The 26,706-nt window shown below is 37.7% G+C and overlaps 1 protein-coding gene across 2 annotated transcripts in view; it reads right to left on the reverse strand.

Moving 5' to 3' along the window:
* Window positions 1–26,706, reverse strand: part of ANKS1B (ankyrin repeat and sterile alpha motif domain containing 1B) — a 1,440,110-nt gene that overhangs the window by 384,524 nt on the left and 1,028,880 nt on the right. For both annotated transcript variants that reach the window (XM_074226655.1, XM_074226653.1), the window contains one exon: window positions 26,099–26,197. In XM_074226655.1, coding sequence (XP_074082756.1) covers window positions 26,099–26,197 — 99 coding nt within the window. The remainder of the gene's footprint in view (window positions 1–26,098; window positions 26,198–26,706) is intronic.

Genomic DNA, 26,706 nt, shown 5'->3' on the forward strand with positions numbered 1-26,706 from the left:
ACATTAGAACAGACTGTTGAACCTTTGGAGAACTCGGAGGTCATCTAGTCAACAGAAAAACCTGAGGGAATAAGTCTGACTGTTGTGCTTCATTTGCTTAAGCACCTTCAATAACTTTCTATTGCCTCTAGGATGAAATATAGTGCCTTGGGTCTTGATATTAAAACTCTTTACCACTTGACTACAATCCTATCTTTCCAGAATTATTTTACATTTCTCTTTTTCCCCTCATTTCCTGATCTAGTCAATTTTGCTTTTTCTGCCTGGTTCCAGTTACCATTTCCATGCATTTGCTTTTGTTATTCCCAGTGGTTGTTTTCTCATGTATCAATTCCTTGAGGAAAAGGATTATTTTTTGACTGCTTTGTTTTTAATCCTTTGTACTTAACACAGTGCCCAGAGCTTTAAATGACTTGTCCAAGATCAGTCATATCATCTGTAGGTTCCAAGGGTGGGACTTGAACTTATGATTTCTTTATGTTTTTAATTTAGTCTATTTTTATTTATATATGTGTTTTTGCTTTCCCATTATAATGGAAACCTCTCGAGAAGCTTCTTGCCTTTGTAGCACAATGCTGGCTTAATCAATGTTTGTTGATTGATTTTTGACTTTTAAGTCATCTCTTTGTCCTCTTTGGCAGGCTGCCTCATCCTGAGGAAAAGCTTGTTATACTCAATTAGTTGGCTGTGTGTGTGTGTGTGTGTGTGTGTGTGTGTGTGTGTGTAGAAAACTCATAGGGAAAATATGGATTCCTGTAGAGTTAATCCCTATGCATCATGGTGGAACCCACCAATATTATTGGTATGGTGTGAAATCAAAGAAGAATAAAAACACAAAAGATTCCTGCAAAGGAAGACTTGGATGTCAGCCAAGGGGTGAGGGCATCTTTAATCTGTCATGAGTTTTAGCCTTCCACATCTATCCTGCTCAAGGTTGATAGATTCTATTTCTCTTGATGCTTAGTTCTGAGAAACCAAGTGATTAATGGATCTTTTAGGCAAAGTGATGACACTAGCTCTATTTCAGGGAATCTTTGTTACAAAACAAGATTAAAAATAGACTTAAAAATCTTTCTGATAATTAAAACCCCAAATGGAACTTGCCTTGAGAAGTAATGAGTTCCCCATTAATGGAATTCATCAATGAGCGCTTGGATAATCTTGAACTTGATGACCTTTGGGGTTTCATTCATCTTGGAAATTCTATGATTTCTTCCTGCACTGACAAACTAAGTAATCCTTTCAATTAACCTGGGCACCGTGAGCTTGCCCTGACATGCTTCAGACAGATCATGTAGGTCTTTGCCTCCTCTGTTGACTGATATTTTATTCTGAGAACTGATTTCATCACCTCTTAGACAGATCCCTAGAATGATCAAAATAAGAGAGTTCTTTTTATCTCTAAGATCATCTTCCCCAGGGAGAAATGTAAATATTTTAGTGTTAATTGTCCCTGTCAGGTCTTGAGATACCAAAGTATAAAACAAATATGGTAGATTAGGATACTCCCCAGTCCTTAAGGGAACAGGAAAAAGTGTTGAAAGAACAAATGAAAAAGGAAAAGAGTTTTTAAAGAACTTAGCACAGTGTCTGGCTCATGATGTGAGCATATTAAGTGCTTGGTGAATGGCTGATGAGTGTTAGGAAATTTGGGATGAAGAAACCATCTTCCAATAGAGACCAGTACTTGGTCTGTAATTTATGGGTTTTGAGAGTGTGCTAAGATCATTTACAGATGAAGTGACTCACCCAGAGTCAAGATAAATCAAAGGCAACACTTGAACCCAGATCCTCCTGACTTTAAGGTTACCTTTCTATCCACTCTATCCAGACTTCCTTCTATGAGAGCTTGTTTTTTTTTTAAATGGAAATGAAATGTTGGTTCCTACCCTTTTTTAAACTGATCATATCACTATTTTTAACTAGTTCTGACTTAGAGACCATTAGGTAGGGTAGTGGATATAGCATTGGGGCTGGAATCAGGAAGATGAGTTCAAATCCAGCATAAGTAATAAATCATATAGTTTTGATCTGCCTCAGTTTCTCATCTCAGTCTTTTGAACTATAATATAAGAATTAAGCTATTATTTCTAGCTCTACACACTAATCCTTTGATAGTTTGATTATTATGGCAGTGAATAAGTAAATTAATTGAGGGAATTTTGTTCTTTTTATTACATAGCCTCTTTTCCAGATATGACCACTATGGGAATTTGTTTTCCTGGAATGTGCATATTGGTTACAAAGACTGTTGTTGTTTTCCCTGGAGTTGGGGAGTAAGTGGGAGAGCAAATAGAAATAGAAAATAGTTGTTCATTTAAAAACAACTGATTAAAATCCAACAGAATTATTTTCTTAGTTCCCCTCCAACCTATCCTGGGAAATTGGTTTAATAGCCTTTTCCCACAAAGAATGCCACTCAAACAATGTCTAGAAGGGGTAGAATATCTTCCTCAACCTTCTTTTCCATTACCCAAATATTGAAACAAAAATCAAGAAAATATTTTATACAATTAAAATTCTTCCTCTTCCCCCCCCCCCCCCACCCCACATATGTATATAAAATGTCCTTTGGGTTTGATTGTCCAAAAATTTTGGTCACTTCCTTCCCCATTGCCCAATCCTGTGGGGGAACTCCAGTGGTAAGCTGAGGTTATAAAAGCTGTTCCCTCCTTCTTTTGCAGAATCAATAGTGCTTAAAATCCAGTCTTGAAACTTGAAAGAAAGGAAGTACCATACATAAATACCACCTTTTGATTCATTTGAAATCATCTCCCTTTCACCTACACTTTTTCTGATTCTCTTATTATATATACAAACACAATCACAGGGAATTAAACTTATCTTGTTCTGAGAAATTTTAATCTGGGACTGCTGATGAAGGGAAATATGGACAAGTACCATGTCTTCCTCTTGGATTTTTATATCCATTAAAACTTCTTTTCAAAGGCTACCTCCTCCACAAGGCTTATTTGAATTCATCCAACTGTTAACAGTTTCCCTACTAGATCAGAGGAAATTTCATAAAAAGTCTTATCTCCTCCATTAGGAAGTAAATTCCTTGAAAGCTGAGACTGCTTTGTTTTATTTAGCAATTAAATTACTTTATTCATTGTTTTGCATATATGTCATATTTACTTATCCACATAATCATTTTTCTACCAGTAGGCTATAAACTCTTTGATGATAGAGATAGTTTTGTTCTTGTTTTTTTTCATCCTCAGCACCTGGGCAACACAAGATTTTAGTAAAGATTTTGAATTGAATCATTTAAGTGAATTGCTTAGAAGACACGAAAGACTAGCACACCCATACTTCAAGAAAACATCTTCTCAGAATCACTATATTTGAGAGTTGAAGGGACTTATACAAATATATATCATATAAATATAAATATATAATATACAATTATATAATTGTACATATATTTATATGATTAAATATATATCTTACTAATGAATTGTGTGACTATGGGCAAGGCACAGTTTCTCTTTGTCTCAGTTTCTCCATTCATCCGTCAGTCAATATTAAGAACCTTTTGTGAATTCGGTCAGTTGTACCAAGTCCTAGGTATATGATGGTGGTGATTTTCAAGGTAAGTTCCATCTCTAAGATTCAATAATCTTATGTTGAATTACAGAAAGAGGAGAAAATAAAGTAGTGAGACCTAGATTCCAATTAATGTTCCCCCAATTATCACATAATTCTGGGGGAGTGATTCACTATTCTTTATTAAGTAGGAGCAGAAATCTTAAAGACTAATGAAGGTTCTCAAAAAGTAGCAAGAGATCAGAGCCATAATGCTTGCACAATTTCCTTTTTTTTCTGTTTTAGAATGAAAATACCAACGGGAAGTTGGGAGGAAATAGAGCATTTCAGCTCTGCACTCTGCATAATGAAATATCCCAAGATTAATTTAAGAGGAGGGAAGAAAAAAGAGGACAACTCTGGGAAACATCTCACTGATCTTTTTGTTTACAAAATATTCAGGAGCTTGGCTCTTGAAAGCAGGATAATCAATGAAACAAACAACTCAAACTAGTCTGTGGTTGGCATCTACTCTAGGGAAGGACCTGGCTTCATTCTGGATGTGGGCACCCTCACCCACTACTGCAACCATCCTTCATATGATGAACATGGTTAACCAAACATGCCTGGCTCTGTCATTTCCCAGGATTCAAAGATTCCAGATGTATTAGCCCTATGCTTGTCTGAAGACTAGTAGTTCTTGTCTCCATTTATAAATAGTTTAGAAAATAAGACACAAGGAGGCTGGTCTATGGGGATTCTGCCAAATTATTTTTAGTGCTGTATCTTGATTAGAGAGAAGCAGCTAAATGCCCTGGGAAGAGTGTGGGGCTTAGAATCAGGAAGACTCAGGGCTGAATTTAGACATGTAATAGTTAAGTAATACTGGGGAAGTCCTTAGTATCTTGAAACTTCAGATTCTGTGATTAGAGAGCATATTTATATATGTAGCATGTATGCATGCATCTATGTATGTATATGTGCATGTTTGTATTTATCTATACGACCCTAGATAAGTCACTTTACCCTATTTGCTTCAGTTCTTTATCTATAAAATGAGTTGGAGTAGGAAATGGAAAGCCATTCTGGTATCTTTGCCAAAAAAGATCCCACATGGGGTCACAATGAGTCAGGATTGAAATGACTAAACAGCAACAACAAATAAACAAATGCAAACATACCCACAGATAGACACAGATACATACAGTCTTATGTGCATGTCTTTACATTATGGTGGTTTTGATTAAATGATTAATTTTCAACCATTTCACAAGAATGTGGTGAGGATCAAATGACATCATTTATGTCAAGTTGGGAAAACTTTTGTTGCGATCCTCCTTATCATCATTCAGGAGAACATCCTAGTAAATGGAAAGCTAGTTTCGGAGTCAGAAGGCTTTGGGTTCAAATCCTACTCCTGATACATATTGACTTGTGTGACCCTGGGCAAGTTACTTAACATTTCCATATCCCAGTCAATCTTTAAAGACTCCAAACTGGTGAATAGACATCCATCTGTCATATTAGAGGGGGTTTTATTAACATGGGTTTTATATATTAATGAAATGACTAATAATAGCATTAATAATAATAATAAACAACAATAATACAACAATAAATTATAATGTTAACAATTATTCCTTAATTAATATTAATGTTTAATATCAACTAATAATAATTAATAATGATATTAAGTCTATCATAATAAAAAATTAAATTAATGCTGTTTTTATCTCATTCTTGCCATCCAGAATATTGGAGTTGAGAGAGAAATATTTCACTGTTATACTTTCATTTTTAATGTTCTACGGATAATTGCAGAGGTGGATAGAATGACTTCATGTCATCCTTCCTGTTATAGTCTTCCTATTATCTTATTAGCTTGGTAGCTATCTGAGCCTCTGTGCCTCAAATGGAACTGCTCTACAGAGAAACATGATATAGTGGGGAAACTACTGAAATCAAAATATCTGAATTCCTAATTCTGCTATTTGATACCTATGTAACCTCAGGTAAAGCAAGTTAACATCCTTGGACCTCAGTGTTCTCATGTGTAAAATGAGGGACTTAGGTTTTGAAGTCACCACATTTCAGACTCAGTTTCCTTGTCTGTAAAATAAACCAACTGCGCTAGATGGCCTCTGAGGTCCCTTTCAGCTCTAGATCTGGAACCTTATGATCCTCCTGAAGGGCTATCTTGCTCTTCGGATGAGAAATTTGCTCATCAAGTTTTCCCTGATGACAAAAATCCAGTTCCTTCATATATCTGCATGTGACTTTATGAATTGCGCAGGAAGGCCATCAAGACCAAGCTGTCATTTTATAAATAGGGAAACTAAGATTGAGAGATGTTAGAAGACTTACCCAGGGTGATACCTTCAGTAAACAGAATCTAAAACATGATATGAACTCTGGTCTTTCTGACTTTTAGTCCAGCCCTCTATCCACTGCACCACCTACTGTTTTTCAACATTCATCCAATCCTATTCTGCTTCATGATTCTGAAAAGTGAAGGGTGATAAGATTCCCAAATCTCAGCTTTCAGCCCCTTTCTCTCACTTGCCCCCAAGAGGCCCATAGTTCCAACAATCCACAATAAATAAACATTTCGATATCATGCTGTACTCTTAAACTTGACAAATGCTGATTTATTCTCCGCCTTTGGCTACCTAAGACTTGTACTTCCTTTATCTTCTGTCACCTAGATTCTTTGAGTCTTAAAACTGGGCAGCCATTTGTTTTTAGATTTATTTTTTGGCAAGGCAATGGTGTTAAATGGCTTGCCCAAGGCCACACAGTTAGGTAATTATTAAATGTCTGAGGCCAAATTTGAACTCAGGTCCTCCTGACTCCAGGGTCGGGGCTCTATCCACTGTGCCATCTAGCCACCCCCTTGGGCAGCCACTTTTTATCTGGCTCTTTTTTTCCTGTGTTCAATCATCAACCTGAAATAATTCTCAGATTTGATTTTTTTTTTCTACTACGTATAGTCATTTCCTAAATAGTGAGGTTGTAAAATGGCCCAATTATTTCAGAAAGCAAAGTGGAATTATGCAGGAAAACTTACAGCAATATTCATACCTTTGACCTAGTCATTTCACTCTTTAGTTTGTTCCTCAAAAAAGTTGACAGCAAGAAAAGACCAATCTGTACACAAATATTCATAGAGGGACTATCTGTAATAGCAAATAGCTGGAAACAAATTATGTGCCCAATCATTGGGGAATGGCTAAGCAAATTGTGGTAGAAGAATGTAATGTAATATTATTGCATTGTAAGGAATGCGGAGGCACTTGGTGTAGGTCACAGCAAATTACAGAAGAAGAATTGCACAACATAGTGGGATAAATTATGTCAACAGAGAACTGCATTACTGGGAAAAGAGACAAGTTGGCACCAAACTAGGGTGAAGGGTCTCCCACTGCATCCAGGGCTATGTCCAATCATCCTTATCCATAATCTGACCACTGGGCGCAAATGGCTGTGGAGGAGAAAGTGAGACCTCCATCACTCAAATCCAATTCATATACAAGTCATGGCATCACATCCCTGGCATCATGATCCTCTTAGAGAACAGAGGACAAAGAACAACAGCAACATCAGTGAATGGGGCATAGAGAGACACCACTGGAATTCTCACAATGGCAAAGGATTTGGTCAAAATCTCTTAGAATACTCTGTGGATCCCCTAAGCCACATTTATGGGAATACATGGATAAAAGAAACACCCAGTGGGAAAGAAAGGAGGCATTGTAAAGGAATTCTAGGAAGGAATACTCCCATAGATGATACCACAGACCTAGCAGAAGGTCAAAGGAATTCTAATGACAAGAAATTAAATGAAATATTACCATATTTTAATGAAATGTTATAGAGTAGAGAAGGTAGACTTTAGATGGGAGACAGTGGGGCATAATGGATAGAATTCTGATCTTAGAGTCAGTGTTAGTTAGTATGACAGACTAATTCTCATTTTTATAGATAAGGAAACTGAGGAACAGAAATGTTTAGTGACTTCGGCATATGAATTTAGAATGGGAAGGGAGCTTAGAAGTTATCTAGATCAACTTCCTCAATTTAAATATGAGACATTTGTGATTTGGAGGAGTTTAAGTGACTTACCCCCAAGGTAAGAGGCAGAATTTGAACTCAGTTCCTGTGAGCTCCCAAGATCAACAGATTTTTCTATTGCTACCAATAAAGTGTGCACCTTTATGTATAATTTTCCTAACGCTTTTTGTTTATTTGAACTGAGTTAGCTCTCCTCCCATTCCCCCTTAGGGAAAAAAAAGATGTTTCCTGTTCTTTCTCTATTATTAATCATCACTGTAGTCTAGACCCTTAATCATCACACCAAGTCATCATGAATGAATAAAGCATTTTAAAAGCATGTACTAGGTTCAAAATACCATGCTAAATCCTGGGGACACAAAGAGAAAAGTCAGACTGTCTCTTCTCTAATGGGGGGGGAACAACACATTCTAATGGGGGGAGCTACACAAGTGAAAGGCTTTAGTAGCTATTCACCTGAGAAGGCCCCATGGTTTTTAGGGTACAGCAGCAAATCACTGTAAAATCTCTTCTTTCATATCATTCTCATTGATCAGATTTTATTAATAGCTGATTATTGAACCACTGGACACTGGAACAAAGGCACTGCTATTCCAAAGGTTGTTGGGCTTTAGGTCCTGAGCTGCCTCTATCAGAGTTGGAGGGGATCCTGGTGGTAGTTGTGTTAGTCTGAGCTGTTAGCACTTGCTGCTTTTCTTTCTTTCTCCAGCTAGGTTGACTTTTCTGTCCTGAGAATGAGAATGATGAATTCCTAGTCCTCAGAAGATGCATCGCTAGACAATGCCTCTGAGAGCTGGACTGGAAGCAGAACGGGTGGTCTGGAGAATGGCATGTTGCTATTCTCAGGACTATCCGCTGTTTCTAGTGGAGATGAGGACTATAGGACTGTTCTCCCTCAATGATTCTGGCACATAGTAGGTGTTTAAATGCTTGTTTATTTATTTTGGTGAGCCTAATTTCCCCTTCCTGGTTTCACAACCCTCTCTCTATAATCTGATCATACTTATCTATCATCCTGCTATTTTCAGATGGAACCCACTCTGCCACTCTAGGGGAAGTTATAAACATTGATAATTATGGCATGAAATAGATATTATAATATAATAGTATATAACATAACATAACATAACATAACATAACATAATATAACATAATATAATATAATATAATATAATATAATAATACATTATAATATAATACATTATAATATAATATAATATTACATATAATATATGTAATATAATTATAATAGATATAAGATATAATTATAGTATCTGTTATAATAGATATCATAACAGATATTATGAATTGAGAAAGTGATTCATGTAAGCATTAAAAATCGTAGAATTTACCTCTTGTCACCTGCTAACTACAGTCATATCTTTCTTTTAGCATCTTCTAATAACAACCAGAGTAGCATCTTTATTCTTAAGTCCAAGGGTCCGCATCCCCAGAACTTCCTTAGAGTCTATTTGAATGTGGTTAATGTAAAGTCCACTAAATCAAAGATGAACTTTTCTCAAGGGAAATGGCATTTTCTTTCAACAGGGGTTCTTGTTCTGGGTTCCATAAATTATTGAAATTTTTTTTGAATAACTATTTCAATATACTTGTAATCCTTTGTATTTTATACATTTAAAAACTTTATTCTGAGAAAGAACCTACAAGCCACACCAGACTACCAAAGGGAAAGAACCCTGCTATAAATGAAAGAGACCTTGATTTGAGTCACAAGATTCAGGCTATCTCACTGTCTATCTGCATGACTTCAGATAAGTCATTTTCCCATGTCTGGGCCTTGATATTTTTCTCTGTAAAATTTTTATCTATAGATATTTCCTCTACAAGACTGAAAATTTTCTTATTTTTACAAATTTTTAACTCCATTATTATAGTATAAATTTGTTACCTCTCTCACAAGGATAATGTGAGGAAAACACTCAAGGTGACTCAAGGACACAAAGGATCGGATTTGGATTTGGAGGTTCTATGTGCAGTTCCCCACTCTGCCACTTGCTACCTGTGAGACCTCGGGCAAATCACTTTCCCTCAGTAAACCTTGATTTCATCATCTATAAAATGACTGGGCTGCATAACCTTGGTGGTCCTTTCCAGGTCAAATTACTTGGTCCTTGAACCTCTACTCCTATTAGACTTCTTGCATGTGTCTTATTTGGTTTTACTTCTGGGCATTTATTTTGGTTATTGTTAAAAAAAAAAAAACCCTTTGATATTAGAGTCTCACAACGATAATTTTTCAGATTTGGAAAAGACTTCAGGGAATATAGTCCAATTCATATCTGAAAAAGCATCCCTCTCTATAGTACACCCAATCAATGGCCATCTAATTTTACTTGAGGATACTCATGGAAAGGGGATCTTCATTTACAACTTCCTAAGGGAGTTGATTCCCCTTTGAGATAGTTCCAAATTATAAAATGTTTTGTTGACATCAAGCCTAAGTTGGCTTCCTTGTCATTTCCTATCATCACTCCTGCTTCTTCCCTCTGGCAACAAACCAAGCAAGTCTAATTCCTTTTCTCCATGGCACCTCTAATATCTCCATTAAATCTTCTATTCGGTCGGGGCCAAGATGGCGGAGAGAAGCCAGGCGCAGTTCTGAAGTCTCCTCATCTCTTCCCCATCTATCCCATGAAACAAACCTCTTAGAAGAAATCCGAACCAGGAACCCCAGAAAGAAAAGCCAGGAGAGGAACATCTAGCTCAGCACTCGTCTCCCGCAGCGGCCTGGGCTGAGTCCCGGCGGGTGAGGCCGAGCTCCCAGGGAAGAGCAGCCGGACCAACAGCTGAATCGGACCCGGGAGTCTGAGGGCCCGAGAGCCGGAGCCGCTGGAGCAGCGGTGGGGCCGGACGCAGGGGGCCTGGGGCCGCGGGGTGTCGGGGCTGTCCCCCTGGAGCTTGGGGAAGGGGCCGGGGGAGAGGTCTGGGGCAGGACAGCTGCGGACACCATCCGGGGCTCCTCGGGGCTGAGACACTCGGAGCCCGCGCCTCCATGGCACCGAGGCCTCTTCTCAAACAAATGCAAATGACTTCTGCCTCAGGCCCAGGGGTGTGAGCAGAAGAACCAGCCCAGCTGAGGAGCCGCCTCAGGCCGGGGTAAAGCCCAAGTGAGTGGAGGCAAAAGAACTCAATAGCTCCAATGCCCTCCCTCAAGCAAAGGGAGAAGGCCTCAACCAAGGTCACGGACACCCCAGAGGGGGCAACCAGCACCTCCTACTGGCCAGCCAGAGAAACTGCACTCAGTAAAGCCTTTAGAGATCCCAAGCCCAGGTGAACCAGCCCCACCCAACTCAAGGTCTTAGCATAAGGAAGAAGGGTCAGCGGAAAGGTGGACCCATAGAAAAATGCCTGGAAGGGAAAGACCCCAACCCAGAGAGACCTGGAACCTCTGAGGAGAATGCAATCTGGGCTCCGGCACAGAAAGACTTCCTTGAAGAATAAGGAAGGAGTTTAAAATTCAACTGGAAAATTTGGGGGGAGACAATGAATACCTTGCAAAATGAGAATAATTCTCTCAGATCCTCAAATGAGCAAATGCAAAAAGAAATGAATTCTCTCAAAACCTCAATGGGTCCGATGGAAAGCTCTTTCAAAAGTAGAATCGACCAATTGGAAAAGGTTAATGAAGAAAACTCCTCCCCCCCCAAAAAATAATGGAGTCTACAGAAACTAATGACTCCACAAGACAGCAAGAGTCCGTTAAAATCAAAAAATAGAAAAAATAGAAGCAAATGTAAATCTTCTATTCCTTAAAAGAATATTGATTTATCCCCTTCAACTAATTTCCATGTAATTTCCAAAGCTCCTCTCTTTTGGGGTTTCCTCCTGTCTCTGCCTCCAGTGTACTCTGGTTTATCAATGACCATTCTAAAACACAGTGTCCAAGATAGAATGTTATGCATCAGATATGGTCTTTTCTAGCATTGACCAAAGGAGAATTATCTCTTCTTTAGTCTAGAAATCTGTGACTTCTTAATGGAGCCTAGGATCATCTTTGTTTCTATTATTTTTTTAATTCTCATATTATGCCCCTGACTCATACTGAGTTTTCAGTTCACTGAAACCTCCAGACCAACTAGTGTCTAACTGTGCCTCCTACAGACTTGTGTTTGTGAAATTGATTTTTTGCCTCAAATCTAAGAACTTATATTTATCTCTCCTTATTTACCTCAACCCAACATCCTGTTCTGCCTTGTTGAGATCATTTTGTTTAATGAATATATCATCAGGAGTGTAACTCAATCTCCACTACGCCACTTAAGTCAATTCTCATGATCAGATTTGAAGTGGGTCAACACATCTTTGGTTTAGTGAGCCACTAGAACATAAAGCATTGGAAACCTTCATTAAAGAATGTATTTGGCAAAACAAATACATTTTAGTTCTTGTGCTCTAAACTCCTTAGAAATCTGCTGAAACTAATGAGTCTTATAGAAAAATAGTATTAAATAATTTAAGGACATGTTAAATTTCAGGTGGATGTTATTGAAGATACTTTTTTTTCTCATTGAAGCCCAAAGTTCCCCTTGAAATCTATCCAGAGATCCTTTGAAGCCCTGCTGACCCAGATGAAGAACCCTGCTGCCCCAGCTGAAGAACCCTGCTGTAGGATCCAAGAAGGGGGACAGAACAGTGATGCAGAGAGATTGGAGATAAGTTAGATAAAAGGTGACTCTACTATTCATTACTTGTTGGACGATGGGCAAGTTATTTTGGAGTCAGAAAGATTTGCATTCAAATTACCTATCTGCCAATCAGTAGCTGCTCTTAGCCCTAATTTCTCAATAGTAAAAAGGGAACCTCAATAACACCTCAGTGCAGCTAGGTGATTCGGTGTATAGAGTGCCAGATGAGAAGTCAAGAAAACTTATCTTTCTGAATTCAAATCTGGCTTCAGACACTTACTAGCTCTGTGACTATGGACAAGTCACATAACCATGTTTGCCTCAGTTTCCTTATCTGTAAAATAAGTTGGAGTAAGAAATGGCAAGCTGATCCATTATCTTTGCTAAGAAAACTCCAGATGGGGGTCACAGACTCGAACATGATTGAAACAACACAACAACAACCACAATACGACCCAACTCTTAGGGTTGTTTTGAGGATTAAAAAAAGATTATTCATGTAAACTGTCTGGCAAACCAAACAGTAGTTATGCAAATGCTAGCAATTATTATTCAGTTCTCTGAACCTCAGTTTCTTTGTCTGAAAGATGAGGCATTAGAGTGGCACAATGGAGAAACTATTGATTATGGATTCAGAATTATTGGAATTCAATCTGAGGTCTGCTTCATACTTCCTATGTGGCATGCCACTTAATTCTCTTAGGTCTCAGTTTCCTCTTGTATAAAAGGAGGGAATTATGAATTCCAAGGTTCTTTCTATCGCACAGTTCTGAGTCTAATTCTCTTCAACTTATTACCAACCCTCCCTGCATTTCTCCAACAAAATCAAGGGTATTCTACAAGGTAAAAAAAATATTTCAGTCTAAGTATTCTTTGGTAAAGGGGAAGAGAAGGGTCAGCTACATTACTGTGCCTTGGTATTAGTCAGGGGTTATATGTATATGTGGGTGTATGTGTCTGTGTGTATGTGTGTGTGTATGTATGTGTATGTGTGTTTTATGGGGATGACTCAAAGTTTTCCATTTTAGCACCAACTGGGGGAGGTGCCTCCTTCTTTTCTCCAGTCCCAATGGTTCCCTGAGTCACTGTCCGATCCTGAGGAAGAAGGGGAGATCTGAATTAACCTGCTCATTGTCATTCTGAGGAAATGTTAATGGGCATGCAGAGGCATATAAAACCAGCTTAAGGAAATATAATCAGACTGGATTTCAGAGGTCATGAGGTCTGACCACCTCATTTTGTATATGAGGAACTTGAGCTCCATGGTGGTTAAAAGTCAAAGAATGAGACACTCATAAGTGGCTCAGCCCATGGTCTTCCTCTCCCACATAAAAAAGAGTCTATGGATAGACTTTAGGGAGTCTATAAACTTGGTTGGGGACACAAGAACATATTTATTTGTCAGAGATCTTTGGTTTCCTTGGAAATCTTACATATTTCACTTTATGCATTTAAAAACTTTATTCTGTGAACACTATTTAAAAATTTCTCTTATGCTTTTCCTTCCTATCCTGTGGTTTTCTTTCTCTTCCTTTAGTCATAATTTTTCAAACAGAATATGACTAATATGTTAAACACAAATGTCCATATACAATATTCAGTAGGTTATTTGCCCCTGAAAGGAGGAGGGTGGGAAGGGAGGATGCAAGAATGTTGAAAAAACTTTCATAATATGTATTTGGAAAAATAAAATAAAATAACAACAAAACAAAAAACATTTTTCTGAGAATTGATTCAGAAGCTGCCCAGGGGTAAAAAAAGGGTTAAGAACCACCAATTTAGAGCTCAGAGACCATTTGTTTCAGTTTGCTTATCTTACAGATGAGGAACCTGAGGCCTAGAGAGATAAAATAACTTTCCCTGGGCCATCCTTGACTTACAATTTGAATCGAGGGCTTTTGACTTTCAGTTTCAGTCTTCCTGGAATATCATGTGAAACACAAACATTCAGCAGACAAGAAGCAAAGCAGTGAATGCTACTGCAGAAAATAACTGATGGGAGAATGGAATCCATGATATCTGAGGTCATTTAATGATTCTATGCCTCTGGTGAATCCTTCAGTAAACATTTATTGAATGACATATTATCTGGAATGGGGGAACTATGGCAACTTACATGATATGGGAAGAGGGTTCAGAAATATACACATTATATAGTAAATAGCAGTGAGCTTTTCAAAGATGAACAAATTAGGGGGGAAATACATAAGTGACATTAAATTTAATCTGCATTACTAACATTGTTTTCTATCACTTCCTTAAATCTGACAATCACCAAAATCAATCCCTTACTGGAAGTGTTTACTGACTTATGAAGTGTTAATATTCACACTGAAAACTGAACATTCCCATGTCTTAAGCCATCATGAGCTCAAACCCATATTTATGCATATGTAAAAATAGAAGGAGTGTAATCTTGGGGAGGAAAGATTATAAACTGAGGGGATTAGAAAAGCCCTCAGTAAAAGGTGGTGTTTGTGTAAATTTTGAAGGAAATGAGGGGTTTGAAGAGATGAAGATGAAGAGTACATTCCAGGAGGAGGAACACAGGAGTGCAAAGGCAGGAGATGCAGTTTCTTGCAATGAGGAACAATGATTATAGATAGTAGAACATATAAATGTGAGTTATGTATAATCAATCTGCATAGGTCAATTGGGGATAAGTGGAAGAGTGTGTTAAATTCTAGATGGTGGAGTTTATATTTGATCCTTGAGCTGATGTGCAATTTACTGAGTCTGGGAAATGACATAGTCAAATCTATACATTGTGAGAAAATCTAATAATTAGCAATTCCCTCACTCAATAGAATGCTTTGTTGTCTTTGATTCCAGGACAAGAATATACAAGCTGTATGTCTTCTGCTCTAACTTATCGTGATGGGAAGTCTCCTACTTGTCAATGGGGCCCTCTCAGCTTTTGGAAGGTTTTCATTACACCACAACATGGTCTTTGGTACTGCATCTTCCACCCATTGTAGCTTGTTCTGGTTCTCTTGGCCAAGCTGAAAAAAATCTGCTCTCTTCTTCATGTAATAATTCTAAACAAAGCTATCTCATCCTAGGTTTTAGATTCTCTGAATCCAAATGTCCCAATTTCATCACTTGAATTTTGCCTTGCAGGACCTTCATTATCCTCTTGTAGACACTGACCAGTTTTTCGAAGCCCTTCTTAAATCTGACTCCCAAACCATACACAATTCTATATGCATGTTTTGAGCAAGACTGTCATCCCTAAGTCCTGACTGGCCATAGGAAAAAAAAATCTTGGTTAGGGAATAAATCAACTGATTAAAAAATAAGCATTTATTGAATATTTACTCTGTACCATGAATGGGGAATGTCTTTCATTCTCAAAGAGGACCATGACATCAGAGAGATGATGCCATAACAAGTACATGAATTGGATTTGATTGAAGGGGGCATTATACAAGGAAACCAGACTCACTTTCTCCTTCAGAGCCATCTGGGTCCAGGAGCCAGATATGAATCAGGATGCCTGGAGATGACCCTGGATGTGAGGCAATCAAGTGACTTGCCCAAGGTCACACAGCTAGGAAGTATTGATACTTCCTAGCTGTGTGACCTTGGGCAAATGGCTTAATTCTGTTATCCCACAAAGATAAGACAAAACAAATGAATCTTTCAAAATTATAAATAGCAAGCATGGCACACACACACACACACACACACACACAAAAGAGAGTTAAGACGGTCTCTGCACCCAAGTAACCTACATCCTAAGAGAAGGCAACATACTCATCATACTGGCAGCAAGGGAAGGGACTTATTGTCTGTTAAGTGGTATAATCGATCCACCCTTTTCAGAGGCAATGATGATATTCATGTAATTGCAGTTCTTAGAGCAAGATATAACAGTGGGTTTTTATGCCAATAGAAACTCATTGAACACAAGGTAGAGATGGATACATTACTAGTGAAAGGAGAATGCACAAAGCTCCATGGAAAAGGCAGGGATTGCACTGAACATTTAAGAAAGAGAGGGATTCTGTGAGAATGGGATGGGGAGTAAGTATGCCAAAGGCACAGGAGAGGATGGGTACAGAATACGAAGAAGGCTAGTTTGACTGGATGATAATATAACAGGGGGAGTAATGTATAATGAAACTCAAAAAAAATGTTTGGGGCCAGGTCGTGAAAGGCTTTCAGAGCTACCAGACCAGTTCTAATCATTTCAATACTCAGAGGAACACAATTAAAGGCTTGCTTTAGAATCACAGGATGATCTTTGGGATTGGCCATTGTGGCTTCCTTCTCTTTTCAGCTAAGGCCATTGAGTCACTATCAACGTAAAGTGAACTGCTCAAGGTCACTAAACTAAATATGAAAAAGACTAGCACTTAAGTCTCTGAGCATTTAACTATGTCTTTTGGACTTTACTGATCCTGAGCTGAAAAGAAAGGGAAAAAAAATTGGCCTACACTCACTATTTCTCAGCCAGGACAATATATGTGATTTACTCCTGTTACTTTTATAGATTTGCTTTCTTTGAAAGAGGAAAAGGGAACAAATTAGGCCCTTAGAAAGCAAGAGGAGCATTCAGGACAATTGAAACATGACAAGGCAGTGAGTGAAAATTAATGGATGTTTTTCCCTCTAATTTGAGTATGTGTTCATCTTTTAATTCACTTACTCATTGTTTCATTCATTCATTTACTTTATCCTATTCATTTACTCATCTACTCTCATTCATTTACATTAATACTTTCAATTACTAATTCATTCATGGTTTCACTTGTTCAGCCATTTGTCTTCTACTTTCCTTTGAATCATTCATTCATGCCCTTTTTACACATTCATTCTTTCACCCATTCACTTATACATTCACTTACTCATTCACTCATTCATTTGGTCACTCATCCATTTACTCTCATTCATGTATTCATATATTTTCATTCATTCACATACTCATTATTTCACATATTCATTTAACCATTGACCTCCCCTCATCCATACACGTGTATCAATTTGTTTACTTCACTCATTTTTTCCAATCATTCATTCCTTCTTTTATTTAATCATTTGTTTACTTGTTCAGCCATACATTCACTTATTCATTCACTCATTCATGTATCCTCTCATTTATTCACTCTCTTATTCATTATCTCTGTCATTCATTCTTCCATTAATCACTCCCCCATTCATTCACTCCTTTACTTTCTTCACAATGACTAAACACCCATGCACATTAGTGATATGATAGAGAACATGTCAAGAAAAAATGATTATAATTTCAATGAAAGTAGACAAAAGTTCTAGGAGTATCACTTCTCAACATTGATTGCAGATGTACCCAAAGGGGGACATTTTCAATGCTAAGAAAGGATCACATTGCAGGAAATGCTAATTACCAAAGGACCCAACTTTTCTCTTTGGAACCCGTAACAGAATGGAAAATGCAGCATTAAGCAAGGATTCTATCGTGTTAGTCAATTAATGTTGAAATAAAATTTCCAAATTATGTGCCTATGGTCCTTGATAAAGGCTTCCACAAATTTCCAACTCTAATATGTGAATTCATGGATTCTAAGTAGCAGAAATGGAATTATTTCTTATGAAAGATGATAAGCACAAATGTTCTAAGGTTCAAATGTCATAAACAAGAAGATCCATTCTGTTCATCTCATACTAGAAGATGAAATACAGTCACATCATTAACTGGCTGAGGATGGAAACCCTTATTGAGGAAGGCATCAAAAGACCCAGGTTAGTCCTTCTGAGGAACAGTATTTTATATTTTTATATATATATATACCTCATATACTTCTGGATGTGTTAGGCAACTTTGCATTGTCTTTTCATTTTGACTTAATAAATTCTGTATTGTTCTCATTGTACTGTTTCCCGTCATGGAGACACAATTGATTCATTCATACATTTTTCATCATGGCTCAGGAGGTACTAGACTCTCAGAGCTCCTAGAGTGTAAAAATACTGTTTATCACTAGTATTGGTAAAGAATAGTACAGTAAGGAAAGGGCTGGAATTAGAGATAAGACGTGAGCTCAAGTTTTACCTCATACTTATTAACTGAATCATTTTTTTCTCTCATCCCACAAACACAAGACTTGTTGATTATACCTTTACAAACATCCTTCCACCCATATCCTGTCTGCATTTATTACAATCTCTCTAATTCAGGCCCTTACCACCTCTCACAGAGCATTAGCCCTCTAATTGGGGGGTTTCAAGTCCTCCTCCTCCTCTCCAATCTATCTTCTACAATGCTGCCAAAGTGATTTCTCTAAACCATGGATCATACCTTAGTTTATTAAGTTATTATTTAGTTGCTTCAGTTGTGTCTGAATCTGTGACTCTTTAAAGGTTGTTTTTTTTGGCAGAAATAACAGAGTGGTTTGTCATTTCTTTCTCCATTTCATTTTAATAAATGAGGAAACTGAGGCAAATAGGGTTAAGTGACTTGCCCAGGGTCACACAGCTAGTAAGCAGCTGAGAACAGATATGAGCCCAGGAATATGAGTCTTCCTGACTCCAAGCCTGGAGCTTTATGTGCTCTCTCACCTAGATGCCTTCATATTACTGCTCTACCAATAAATCCTCAGTGGTCCCGTATTATTTCTAGGCATTTAAATGGTTAAATGGATTGAAATTTAAAGCCATTACAACCTAATGGCTACAACTTACCCTTCCAGGCTTATTCTATATTCTTTTCCTTCATGAATTATATGTTCCAGTCAAACTGGATTTTTTTTTCTTTCCCACAAACCCCACTCTGTTTCCCATCTATTTCTAGCTTTGTTTCTCCTGCACTTAGAACAGTGCTAAGCGCAATGAAGGCACTGAACAAATGCCCTGGGCAGGTCTTGTTAGGTTCTGAATCTCATGAAAATCTCTAAGAATAATTTCTGGTGTATTACAGTCTATTAAATAGCGAAGAAATGCCAATACTGGGAGCTCCAATAGCATTGAAATCTAGATCTTTAATATATTACTAAAATAATAATTTTAGAATATTTTATCTTGATATAATTGATGTATTGCTTATGGATACAAGGTGCTTTATTTCCCTTATTTTATTTGCTCCTTTAAAAAGTTCCATGAAGTAGGAAATAGTAATCTGACATGTATATATTATTCCTCTGATTTGGCAGAAAGGAAAAAGTATAAGATTTAAGAAAAAAACAGTAAGGGAAGCTAGTTGGCACAGTGGATAGAGCATGGACCCTGGGGTCAAAGAGACCTGAGTTCAAATTTGGTCTCAGACACCTAATAATAATTACCTAGCTGTATGACCTTAGACAACTTACTTAAACCCACTGCCTTGCAAAAAAACAACAAACAAAAAAAAAAAACAAAAACCCCCACAAAACAAAAAAGTTTGTGAAGGATCCAATTCTAACTGACATTTATTAAGATCCTATCACTTTGACCATATCACTCCACTTTTGGGGTCTTCGTTTTAGCTTATCCAAGCTTCTTAAATACCTTTCATTTTTTGTCATATTGTCCTTCTTTACCCCATCTCAGGGCATGGGAACTCTCACCATCTACCTTCTCTGCTCTACTCTCATGTTGATGAATGCCCCGGGGGGAAATCACATAACCATGGTGACTGACTCCTCTACAGATACCAATCTCAACTGGGTCCTCACCGCTGCATCACTTTGCTCTTCTGTGATGGATTTATAATACTCCCCACAGAAGCTCTTCTAAAGTTGGTCTTCTCTTCTTCCAAGCCAATTATACCAGCCCCCTTAGTGGATGACCTCAAATCATTCTCCCCTGCCCCAAATTGAGGTTCTCCACCTTCTTTTTTGTTTTTTTGGTTTTTTGCAAGGTAATGAATTTAAGTGACTTGCCCAAGGCCACGGTGCTAGGTAATTATTTTGTGTCTGAGGTCGGTGTCCTCCTGACTCCAGGGTCAGCGCTCTATTCCCTGTGCCACCTAGCTGACCTGCCACCTTCTTTATAATGGCATACTTAAAAACAACCCAGAATCATTCTTCAAACTCTTCTTTTGTATTAGTCTCATAGAATGAGGTAGCTCTCCTCCCTGTCAGCACTGTCTACTATGTCTTTGACTCCCTTCCCTCTCACCTCATCCAGGAGAATGCCCCTCTAATCATATCTCTCCCTGATTTTTCAATTCTCCTTGCCTATTTCCTTGGCTCATTTAAATATACCAAAATCTTCTCATTATTAAAAAAAGACAAAACTTTTACTTTACCCTGCATTCTTCTCAAGGTACTATTCTTTTTTCTCCCCATTTTCACAGCCCAATTCCAATTGTCTACAGAAGCTGCTCCTACGCTTTCTCCTTTCATTCAACTCTCAAGCCACATAATGTCTTTCACTTTCATCACTCAACTGAAACTTCCCTCTCCAGGATTATCTTGTGATCAGTGATTGTTTTTTAGGATTTTTTTTTGCAAGGCAAACAGGGTTAAGTGGCTTGCCCAAGCCACACAGCTAGGTAATTATTAAGTTTCTGAGGCCGGATTTGAACCCAGGTACTCCTGACTTCAGGGTCGGTACTCTATCCACTGAGCCACCTAGCTGCCCCCAGTGATCTTTTGATATAAAAATCCAATGGCCTTTTATTAGTCTTCATGTTTCTTGGCCTCACTGAAGCATCTGACTATGATGACTGCTCTATCCTCCTGGAGATTTACTCTTCACTATTTCCCCAAATATTACTTTATCCTAAGGCTAGAGGTGTAGGCTAAGCCTTCTCTTTCTCTTTCCCTTCCCTTCCCTTCCCTTCCCTTCCCTTCCCTTCCCTTCCCTTCCCTTCCCTTCCCTTCCCTTCCCTTCCCTTCCCTTCCCTTCCCTTCCCTTCCCTTCCCTTCCCTTCCCTTCCCTTCCCTTCCCTTCCCTTCCCTTCCTTTCCCTTCCCTTCCCTTCCCTTCCCCTCTCCTCCCCTCTCCTCTTCTATTCTCCTTTTCTCTCTTCTCTCCCTTTTCTTTTCCCCTCTCTTCCTTTCTACTTCTCTGCTCTCTGCTCTCTTCTCTCTTCAACAAGAATTTCTTTTCACTTCATTAACAGATCCATTTATCCTTTGCTCTCTCTTTCCTGAGCTTCATCATTTCAATAAACTTAAAGGTTTCGTAGATGCTTCAAACTCAACACATCCAAAACAAAACTGATTCTCCTTCTCCTAAAAATGATTCTTGCTCCTTACCTTCCTATTTCTGTGGAGGGAAGTTCTACCCTTTCAGTCACCCAAGTCCCCAGTTCTTGAGTTATTGTTGATGCTTCACTGACTCTTCATCAGCCCTCTATTCAATTAGTTACAAAATCTTGTTGATTTTACATCTATACCATCTCTTCCATCTCTTCCCTTTTCTCCACTTACAACGCAATCATCCTAATAGGTTTTACTTTCTAGTGACAGAAAAAAAGCATGAACTAATATCTATAGGAAATTAATTTGTTCATCAATCTCTAAGTTTTCTCTGATTCCTATCATGAGACAAGTAAAGTGGAAGTAGAGAGTAATTAGCTATGGATATCAAGTCAAGTCAAGGCATAAGTCAACCCATATCATCTTTTACTTCCATTTCTTTTCTCTGGTCAAGTGTTACAGAAAATGTAAGAGGGTTAAATACTATCTTATGGGCTTATGAGTTTAGTTTGAACTCCTTGGGTGAAGGAGAGAGAGAAAGACTGAGAGGAAAGGTAGGGGGAAGGAATTAAGGAAGGGAAAGAGAGAGGGAGAGGGAAGTAAGGAGATGGTCAGAGAGAGGGAGAGAGAGAGAAAGAGCAAGAATAGAGAGAGAGAGTGAGATAAATGCTCTTTGCCTCAACAGCCTCAGCATTATGTAATAGCTTACTTTGTACATGGAAGAGCCAAATACTTAGTGAGTTAAGCTAAAGGATGAGTCTGGTCCTGCTTATCAGACTATATATAGCTACCAAGAGCAGTTAGAAAAGGTTTTGCCCAAAGTGAATGAGATCACCAACATTTTTTTCTATGTACTTTCAAAGTCAACTGTTACTGTATACAGGAAAGGTCAAAATAAGACTGGGGTCCACACTCTCCACAATACTCTTGCATGGAGACTGAATCAGATTAAAATGTAATTGGGAAATACTTAATAAAATAAATAAAAACACAATAGAACACAGGCAATGTCAATATATCAACTTCCAAGTCAATATGAGCCTAAAAGATTCTTAGGTAGAGGTTAGTGGACTCAGTTTCTATGTGTGGGACATCTCTGGTCTATAGGAAACTCAGAGGTAGGCTAGTCAAAGGTGATACTCATGGAAGGTTCAATCAATGAATAATAGAATTTCAGAGTGGGAAAAGACCTCAATGATGATCTAATTGAGTCTATTCCTGAACAAAAAGATACCCTCCACAACACACCTAATGAGTGAGGCCATCAAGCTTTTGCTTAAAGTAACAAGGTAGAATCTACCTAGACCTATTCTGTACTGAGCCAGATATTTAGAGGAACTTCACCTTCTTGAGCAGACACTTTGACTGCTGGGCTTGATTCACACTATGTTTGTAGTTCACTTCATCATCTAGATCAATTTTAGAAAGGTTTCTGTTTCATCATGTATCTACCTTCATCTCCTTGTAAAATGTAATTTCTTGAACCCAAGTTCTGTTCATCCCTATTACATTTCATCTAATTCAGTTTGATTTAATGGTCTAGTCTATTCAGATCTTTTTTTGGTTCCTGGTAGTCCTCCCATTTTGTGTCATCCGATGACATCTGATGACTATGCCATCTCTACCTTTATCCAAGGAATTGATAAAAATATTAAACAGCACATGGCTGAGATCCTGTTCTATTTTAAATTGTACCCTAACTCTGAGACCGTCAAGAGATTTATTCAGAAATAATTTTTTAAAGCTAATGGCAAGGGAAAATCTTAATTGCTCTGTTTTTGACCATTGGTCCTTCTTGTTTTTTTATTTTAATTTAATTCAGAATGGCATTTCTATTTCTGATATCTCTCAGGTTCTAGTCATTATATGGTTATATTTTACTAATAGAGCTTTATTCTTCAAAGAAAATGAAAATTATTTTATTCTGAACTCACTGGATTAACTGGAGAGATTAGATGACAAATCTCATGAATCACAGAATTTAGAGAGTTCATTCAAATTGTCATCCCATCATCAGATTGAATGGCTCTAAGAAAGAAATATTTTAATGCTTGCTGTGAATCAAACCCTATCCTTATCTCTGTGGACACACAGAGGAAAAGGGAAACTGCCTCTGCTCTCAAGAAACTCACAGTTCTTTGGGGGATGGAAACAAAAGAAAGTTCAATGGTGGTATAGATAGCAAGGCCCAGGGATTTTTTTCCCCATTGCTCAGCAGTCCCAAGGAAAAGACATGCTTGCACGAGAAGTTTACCAGTGCACTCTTCTCCCCTGATATGCAGTTCTATGAGAATGAAGGGAAGATTTTTAGTGACTTCAGCAGTAGGCATGAGACAGACATACATGACTTTGAAATAGATGGAAACTAGCCTGGTAGAATGATCACTAGGCTTCGAAGGGAACAGGTGATGACTATTGAAAAACATTTTGAAAGACTGTAAGAACTATGATCAGAAGAAAAATGCTATCTGTCTTGTGATAGATGAGGATATGTAGAATGAGACACATTTTAAGCTATGTCAATGTGGGTATTTGTTTTTCTTTACCATTCATATTTGTTGAAAAACAGTTTTGATTTTATTTGATTTTTTCCCCCAATGCTTGGGAATTGGAGTGGAAAAAAAAAGCTTGAAAATTCAAAGAATTTAATTTTTTAAAGGGGCAATAACTTTATCGTAAGGCTGGACAGTTTTGAACACCTTAAGAATACTAATTAGAGTAAAAATTATAAAACATGTTAATTACTCCACTTATAGAGGAGAGAGGGACTAGATTTAAAGATGAGGCACAAGTTTTTAGACATGGCCAAAGGAGTGATTTTTTCTTGATTCAGCATATCTGTCCCAATGATTTAGATTTGATTAGATTTTTTTCCCAATGGGGCTAAGAATGAGAAAAAAGAAATACTTGATGATTTTCTTCCTGTTTTTTTAAATTTGGGGTTTTTTTGCAAGGCAATGGGGTTAAGTGGCTTGCCTAAGGACACCCAGCTAGGTAATTATTAAATGTCTGAGACTGGATTTGAACTCAGGTATTCCTGACTCCAGGGCTGGTGCTCTATCCACTGCGCCACCTGGGTGCCCCAATACTTGATGATTTTAAAAAATAATTTAAAAAAGGAAGAAAAGTCATTTGGGTGTATAGGGGACATGGTTTTTGGTAAGGGATTAGAGAATACATGGGGTATAAGTGTGGAGGTTAGGAATATTGAGTCTTCCCTGGTGGGTTTTAGGATCTTGAGATGCATCTGAGGAGGGAGGCAATAGGAACTTCTTCCCAGAGCACCAAAATTTCAAGTTTGTTGACAGACTTGCAGGCCATCAGCACTGTCAAATTTCCTGAGCTTAGCACCTAGTTAGCAAGAATAATTTGTTAAAATAAGAAGCTACCAGATGGCAGCTTCTTTCCCTTGACATCTGCTCCATAGATGAGTCCTTTTCGTGTTGCCCAACCTCCTATGGTGAGCACCTCAGCAGCACATTTGAGTGAAAATATCATGTTTCTTGCCACAGGTACATTTTCCCTGGGTACAAAAGATACTTGGTATGCTCCATCAATGGTTAACAGTCTGAGAATAAGAAAGACGTTAAGTCCATTAAGGAGAGTGACCTAAGGTAGAATCAAAAAAGACCTGAGTTTGGGGACTGTTTGCATGGCACCATAGGACTTGCAGTGGTAGTAGTCAGGTGAGGTGGTGGGTCTGCTATTCACTGACCCTAGGTCTCCCTCCTCTTGTCCATATACCAGTACAGAATGAGCAATCTTGAGAGCCGTCAGACATATTTCATCTGGTACAGTTTAGGTTAATCATGGATATTGCTGAAGCTTGCAGATTTTTGTTTCTGCGATTTGAGTGTTTGAATGATCCTATACCCATCCCTAAAGTCAGATAAAGCAAGAAGATAATAATAATAATAATAATAATAATAAAATACTACTACTACTAATAAGCCTTCATAGAATTCTGCCATTGTTAATGATGCCACAATAATCAAGTTCAATAGAAATCAGTAAGATCAGATACTGGACTATAAAAACCTATTATCAAAGAGAAGAGGTTCTAGAGAAACCTGGGAAGATATGTATGAAAATTTGTAGAGTAGGACAATTTATACAATAACAATGATAATATGAAAATAAACAACTTTGAAAGCCTTAAGAACTTTTGATTAATGCAATGACTAGCCATAATTCTAGAAAATTCATGATGAAGTATTCTATCTCTGATAAACTCAGAGGTCAAAATAAGATACATACACACATTTATGGTCATTTCAGAAAAATGTTTTGCTTAACTTTGCATATTTATTATAAGAATTTTAGCTCTCTTAGAAGACAGGGGAGATGGGAAGGTGAGAGAATTTATTTGTTAATATAAAAAATCAAGTTAAAAGTTAAAAAAAATATGTTTTCATATGTACTTCAAGGGATGGTTGGCATTCACCAGCTTTGAAAACTTCTACATTACAACTCATAGGATAGGTAGGGAAGTGGTAGGAAGTGGGTGGAACTGGTCTTCAAGTCTTAAGTTTACAAAAACTACATTGACCCTTTCAGCACACTAGGGCACTATTTTTCATTTGGTCTTCTGGGAAGTGGTTTGTGTAACCTTTTTTTTCTTTGTGGATATAAATCTACTTGTATTCATTGGAAATTTACTCCAAAAGACAGATATTATAACAATTTAATTTCTTATATTAAAGACATAAGACAAACACAGTTTGTATTTGCATGATGAAGCATATCTTACCTTTGGAAGGAGCTGGATCGCCTGCAGAATTCTTTGCCTGTGTCCAGAATTAAGGATACCTATTTCCAACAAATCCTGATCCTCCATCACATTGCTTCCCTGAAATTGAAAATAGTCAAGCTGTTCAAGTTAGAATCCAAACTGGGTATTCCTTACTTCAAAGTCCAATACTTCCCCCAAACCCATCACCTGAAGCAGGAGGGATTATCTTGAGTTTGTTTTGCATAGCTATATTCCTTTGGAATGAGAAGTTTCTATGGAGGGGGCAGAATTTATTAGGATAACAAGTCCAACACATCAAAACTTTTAAAATCTGTTTAAAAGCAACTAAGGCACAAGTTGCTAAGACTGTCTTCAGTAACAAAAAAAGTAAGAAGCTTAGTAAGAAGCATATTCTCTGTAGTTTGAGAGAGAGTGTTTCATTATTTTTCAAAATAAATCAAGATGGGGTGAGATGGGTATGGAACACTGAGACTAATTCTTTGGTTTGACGAATGAAGCAATAAATGAATCAACATGAATAAACAAATAAACAAACAAGCAAACTTTACATCACCTTTTATTAAATGATAGAGCTTTCATTGGAAAGCCACCAAAAACTGATTATG

Source organism: Macrotis lagotis, chromosome 2 (genome assembly GCF_037893015.1).
Source record: "Macrotis lagotis isolate mMagLag1 chromosome 2, bilby.v1.9.chrom.fasta, whole genome shotgun sequence".
In the NCBI taxonomy this organism is placed as follows: Eukaryota; Metazoa; Chordata; class Mammalia; order Peramelemorphia; family Peramelidae; genus Macrotis; species Macrotis lagotis.